Genomic DNA, 6,159 nt, shown 5'->3' on the forward strand with positions numbered 1-6,159 from the left:
GGGTGTGGGGGGAGCCGGCGGATGGAGCCTAACGGCTCCGCCCGCCGGCCTGGAGTGGGCGCCGGGGGGGACGACCGGCGGACGGAGCCTAACAGCTCTAGCGGGCGGAGGGAGCCTAACGGCTCCGCCCGCCGGCCTGGAGTGGGCGCCGGGGGGGACGACCGGCGGACGGAGCCTAACAGCTCTGTCCGCCGGCCTGATTGCGGCCTGTTAGAGTATGGCCGGGAGATTTTCCTCTCAGAAGACGCGCGATGACTGGCTCCCTCCCCTCCGAGCCACCCAGCCAATGGCAGGCCAGGTTCGCTGAGGGAGCCAGTCATCGCAGCCAGCGTCTTCTGAGTGGCAATTCTTCCGCCCATACACTAACGGGGCGCATTTTAGAACTTTGGCACCCAAAACTCTTTTATTATAAGGGAGAGATACCTAAATAAATTTGTTTCCTATCAGTTCTAGCTAGTTCATGGACAGACCATGTTGAAGGCTGGTATGCTCACAAGGATGACTTCAATATTCTCTTTCTTACCTATGAAGAAATGAAGAAGGTAAGATTGTTCCATCAGCAAAACCACCTGACATCATGTTTTAGGCATCTTCATCCATGATGTTCAAACAGTTTCAGAAGGGAAGAAGGGAGTGATATAGATGTTTACTAGTCCCCGCTCCCATAGGAGGCCCTGTGCCTGCAGTGGTACCCACCAAAGTAGTTAACCTCCTGCTTAATCTCTGAGCGATCTGTTGATGTTTCTGCTAAACCATTCTGAATTCGATACCAGCAGTCTGAATACTTCAGACTTCAGAAGTCATGATGCCCAGTCATTTAAGCGGATACTAATTCTCAGGAGGTGACAAATACGTACACCCATCAGGAACTGTGATTAATTTCCTCTTTGTATCTGCCATGCTGCAGTTCACCTGTTACCAGTCAGTAGTCATAAAAGCTACAGTAGCTCTGGCCCCATTTATTTAGTACTTGGAAAATAAATGAGGCCTTGCATTTAATGGCAGTGAGGGGGAAATGCAGTTGATAAGACTATATTTGAAATGGCCCAACAGGATACCAAATTTCAGTATCCTGAACTAATGTTTAGACTTTCAACGTCTTATTACTCTCATGCCTAATTCTTTTAGTTGCTTGGTCCTTATGGTTTTCAGTTGTGGATAGCCTGACACCAAAACCATGTCCCATTTCAGGACCTGAGGAGTTCCGTATTGAAAATATGCAGTTTCCTAGGAAAGAAGCTGACTGAGGAAGAGTTGCAGGTTGTTGTGGATAAGGCTACATTTGATAAAATGAGAATTGATCCCAGGTCAAACTATGAGAACATGCCCCCTGATCTCCTAGAGAAAGACAAAGGACACTTTCTTCGGAAAGGTAAGTCACTGAGGCATCAAATGTGGGCTCATGCCCAGTAAATTGTCCCACGCTGTCACAGATAATTGTTTAGACTTTTGACCCAGCACAGGAACTTGAGCAAAAATAGAGGAGCTGTTTTGTCGTATTATTAAACCCTTTTGAAATGGCACTTGAGGCACAGTATTAATGATGGGCATGTATATATCAGGCATGGGCATGAACTGACAAATGAACCCCAGTTCATGGTTTGCGAACCAGGCGTTCGGGAAAATGTGTCTCCCACAATCCACCACACGAACCTCCGTGTTTTTTCATGGAAGTTTGTGAGGTTTGTGGGAGGCTTCGTGTGGGCTCCGAAGGCAGTTACATATCTTCAGAGCTTACTTCCATGTCCGCCAGCCCAACTGGAAGGGAGCTCCCAAGGCATTCAACCGCTGTCAGAGCCCACCACCAGCCCATGGCCTGACCCGAGTGAGCTCCAAAGGCATTTAAATGCCTTCAGAGCTCACTTCCATGTGGGGCTGTGGCCCCACACACTTTCCAAGCAGTTCATGCAATAGAGAAGTTCATGGAAGTTCGTGTTCAGGGTTCTTGAAAACCTTCATGAGCCTCCATTTTTCTGGTTTTGCCCACCCTAAGCCAAAGTTTAGAAATACTGAGGTAAAACATTCTAATATATACAGTCTTGAGATCATAGAATATATAAGAGAGTGTGGTTGTAGCTTAATTTCAGAGTTTTATAGTTCTTTTCAGTGAAAGATACTTGTCTTAGTATATTTCAGCAACAACACAACTTCTTTGTAGAGTTTCCTGGAGAATAGCTCTTTCTTTGAGTTTCTAGATTTCTCCCTTCAGAAATATCAGCTTTCTACTAACTCCTGAGGTGTCCAAAGCTTATTCCCTATACTACAGACCCTTTTACTGGCAGGGATTATTCTTTTCCCTAAGAAGCAATCACCTTTTTCTAGCTGCCTTTATTGGGAGTTACAGCCTAACAGCCCAGTCACTCTTGTCAAAGTTATCTTCCAGTACTGTTATCTGAGTAAAGCACTTTGTAGCTTTCTGGACCTAGAATTTCAATTCTCCCTCAAAGTAATTCTAATACTGTTATGGCAAAGGAGTGTTTTCTCTTTTCTCTGTAGAAGATTTTTTCTGACAAACCCTGTCAAAACACTGGCTCCAAATATCCCCCCCCCCAAAGATCCAGACCAAAAGACAACTGATGCTTTCCCCTCCAGAACAGCTGATGTTATATTTACTCTCAGGTGATGCTGGCCAATCACAGAATGTGTAGAGCAGCCAATCAAATAAGCTCTCCACTCCAGGGAAGATTAACCCCTCATCTCCCAAATTCTCTTAAGCAAGAAGCATTTCAAAACTGCTTTCCATGTGCAATCCATCACAGATGTTCACTGTGCAATCCTACACAGTTACACCCTTTTGAATCCACTGAAGTAAAAGGGCTTAGAAAGCCGTAACTCTTTTTAAGATTGTACTGTCTGAATTTTATTTTGATCATAATAAAACAGAGAAGTTACTGATTTCTGTCTGACCACTTTCACTGAAATGTCCCTTTTCTCTCTGCTTCTTGTACTAGGTACTGTTGGGGACTGGAAAAACATAATGACTGTAGCACAGAGTGAAAGGTTTGACAGTGTTTTTAAGGAAAGGATGCAAAACCTGCCCCTCAGGTATTGCTGGGATATCAATGATCACCTTCCATCTTGAAAGATGAAAAAGAATGTACTGTGTATACATTTAATACATATCTGTGCAAAATAAAAACTGTAACCAGCCTATTACTAACTCCGTGTGTGATATCCTAGCTTCCACATTCTGAAACATGGAGGAATATATTATTTAAGTTCTCTTTTATTACATTGATATCCTGTCCTTTTTTCAAGGAGGACTATGTATGTGGGCTTCCTATTCCCACACTGCATATTATTATTAAAATCCTAAAAGGATTCAATCCTGAGATGTAGGTTATCATTAGACGAGTATCCAGTCCAAGGTCAGCATTTCATGACAAGAACAGAAACTGGAATCCAGGTTAAATCCAACATATTATCCTCCATCATAATGGATGATTAACAGGTGGCACCAGTGCAGCTATACTAGAATTAAATTGTGTTATTTTGACTATAATTTTTATTGGAAGCAGTCACAAAAGTGATTGAACTTCAGAGTGTAGAAGACTGTGTAATGATTACTTTACACAGAACTTCCTATCCATGAAGTTCCAGGCTAGTATATCTTCGGCCCTGGATTGGTCCAGTTAAAGCCTCCATCTTTTAACACAAGGGATTCGCAGACCCTGATTCTGTGTAGTTTAAATTTGTCATGGAAAAAATTGGTCACATTGTAACAGTATGGCTTCCTCTTGATATATTGACCAATGAAATTAGAAATCCATTACAAAATGTAATCTTATAATTTTCATGTGATGAATTTCTTATGACTGGATCGTTATCCCACTCCATTCTGTGTTCAGGGTTGGTAAGTTGGCCAAGGAAAAGAATTGCTTCAGTATTTTGATGTGTGACCAGAGTAAAGTATAGTTTTCACCCTAACCCAGAAAAAGCATGGGGTGGAGAAAACAAGGTGACTGCATTAATCATTACACAGTTAATATTCCAGGAAAGCAAACTTAACATAATGAAGTTGCACCAAGTGAATATAAAGTGACCATTGTTGTTGTTCAGTCGCACAGTCGAGTCCGACTCTTCGCGACCCCATGGACCAGCTCCCGCCAGGCCTTCCGGTCTTCCGCCGTCCTCTGAAGTGTGCTCAATTTCATGTTCGTTGCATCTATGACACTGTCTAACCATCTCATCCTTTGCTGTCCCCGTCGTCTTTGAAAGTGACCATTACGTTGAGAATAAAATGCCAATGGATAAAATGAGAATAAAATGCCAATGGATGCAATTGTTGGGAAGTGACTTCTCTCACACCAAAGGTGCTTTGGTCCTAGAGTTCCCATGCATATCTTAATCAGCAAGAAATTGTAGGGGACTGAAAAATGTCCCTGTTGGTATGGAGGAACTTTTGCCTGCCAGAGTTGTAGAAGAAGTCACTGTCCACATCAACAATACACACTAAGACATGGGCCCATTATGCCCACGCAGATTTTCTGAGCAGTAAACCTTTAAGCTTGACTTGGGATTCTGTCCCTGTCTTAAACACCATTCTTTTTCTTCCCGTGTATTTATTCTGTGGCTGCAATAAAAAACCCACACTTTTAAAAATCAAGGTGGGAACGTCATGACATGTGGGGGCTGACATCCAACTTTTTAAAAAAATTATGCAATTGCCTTACCGCAGCTGCACAGTAGCGTCCAGCAAGCACCTTCCATTTAAATCCTGCTGGTTCAGGTTTTGTGCATGCATTTTAGCATTAGTTCATCGAATGAAAGCAAACAAAAAAGAACACAGGCAAAGGGGACAAACCCACTGTTGAAATCTATCAGACCAGGGTGGGAAGGTCTGAGGGAATCACCTTCTGCTTGGAGAAGCAAGGCAAAAATAAACACAAAAGCACCCTCAGAAAACCCATGGAAACACCAACTGGAAAGCGAACTGAAGGGAGGCAAATCAATGCCGAATGAAGAAGAAAACCCAACAGAGGTGCATGGTGAATGTGAGGCAAAACACCCATACGTAATAGGCCGTGATTTAGTCAATCTACACATGATAAGCAACCCAACACTACAAGCTATTTTTACAGATAATGTATTCTTTGTCAAGCAACGGAATGATGGAGGGATAACAACAAGGTTGACAAACTTTGATCAGTGTTAATCCTGAGGTGACAATTATTAGTTACATGTCCATAATATAGGCATCACTCCAGGGGAAATGAAAGGGTACCAAGATTTCCCAGACATCAGTCTTGATGACCTGCACACACCACTGAATTTTCTGAGAGTTACAGCAGAGAAACAGACAATCTTGTGGCCTACAAGAGGAATGGGTTATACCGAAACACTAGGGCTTAGAACAGCAGAGTAGCTGACTGTCAAATTTTTGCAAATGGGGTAAGTAAACAGAAGACAGACTTTCTACAAATGAATTATCGTTACATTTGTTGCTGTTGTTCAGGCATACAGTCAAGTCTGATTTTTCGCAACCTCATGGACTACATCACTCCAGGCCCACCTGTCTTCCACTGTCCTCTAGAGGTAGCTTAATTTCATGTTCGTTGCATCGATAGCACTGTCTAACCATCTCATCCTTCGCCATCCCCTTCTTCTTTTACCTTCAATCATTCCCAGCATCAGGGTCTTCTCCAATGAGTGCTCCCTACTCTTTTGGTGACCAAAATATTTGAGCTTTAGCTTCAGTATCTGGCCTTCCAGGAAACAGTCAGGTAGATTTCTTTTAGGATTGACTGATTTGGTCTCCTTGCAGTCCAGGGGATGAGTCTTCTCCAGCACCATAATTCAAAAGAATCTATTCTTTGGCGCTCGGCCTTCCTTATAGTCGAACTCTTGCAGCCATACATTACTCCTGGGAATACCATTGCTTTGACCATAAGGACTTTTGTTGGCAGAGTGATGTCTCTAATTTTTATTATGCTGTCGAGGTTTGCCATAGCTTTCCTCCCAAGGAGCAGGCGACTTTTAATTTCATGGCTGCAGTCACCATCTGCAACATGGCGACTGAATGAGAGAAGATAATTAATATGAACCTTCAAGCCTCTTCACATCAAGGGCAGAAAACGGCCAGGCATAGCTAATTTATAGCCCAAGCCTGCTTATTTCTGATAAGGAGCACTCCAGCAACCCATGCGAGGGTAGATCGGA

At 43.1% G+C, this 6,159-nt stretch overlaps 1 protein-coding gene across 9 annotated transcripts in view; it reads left to right on the plus strand.

Annotated features, from left to right (window-relative positions):
* The window catches only part of LOC107108614 (amine sulfotransferase-like), a 42,031-nt gene extending 38,886 nt beyond the window's left edge, over positions 1-3,145 (plus strand). For all 9 annotated transcript variants that reach the window (XM_015409081.1, XM_015409080.1, XM_015409079.1 and 6 more), the window contains 3 exons: positions 448-542; positions 1,192-1,372; positions 2,952-3,145. In XM_015409081.1, coding sequence (XP_015264567.1) covers positions 448-542; positions 1,192-1,372; positions 2,952-3,082 — 407 coding nt within the window. In that variant the 3' untranslated portion in view covers positions 3,083-3,145. The remainder of the gene's footprint in view (positions 1-447; positions 543-1,191; positions 1,373-2,951) is intronic.
* Positions 3,146-6,159: the final 3,014 nt, after the last annotated feature.

This window comes from Gekko japonicus, unplaced genomic scaffold, assembly GCF_001447785.1.
Source record: "Gekko japonicus isolate JY-2015 unplaced genomic scaffold, Gekko_japonicus_V1.1 scaffold50, whole genome shotgun sequence".
Lineage (NCBI taxonomy): Eukaryota > Metazoa > Chordata > Lepidosauria > Squamata > Gekkonidae > Gekko > Gekko japonicus.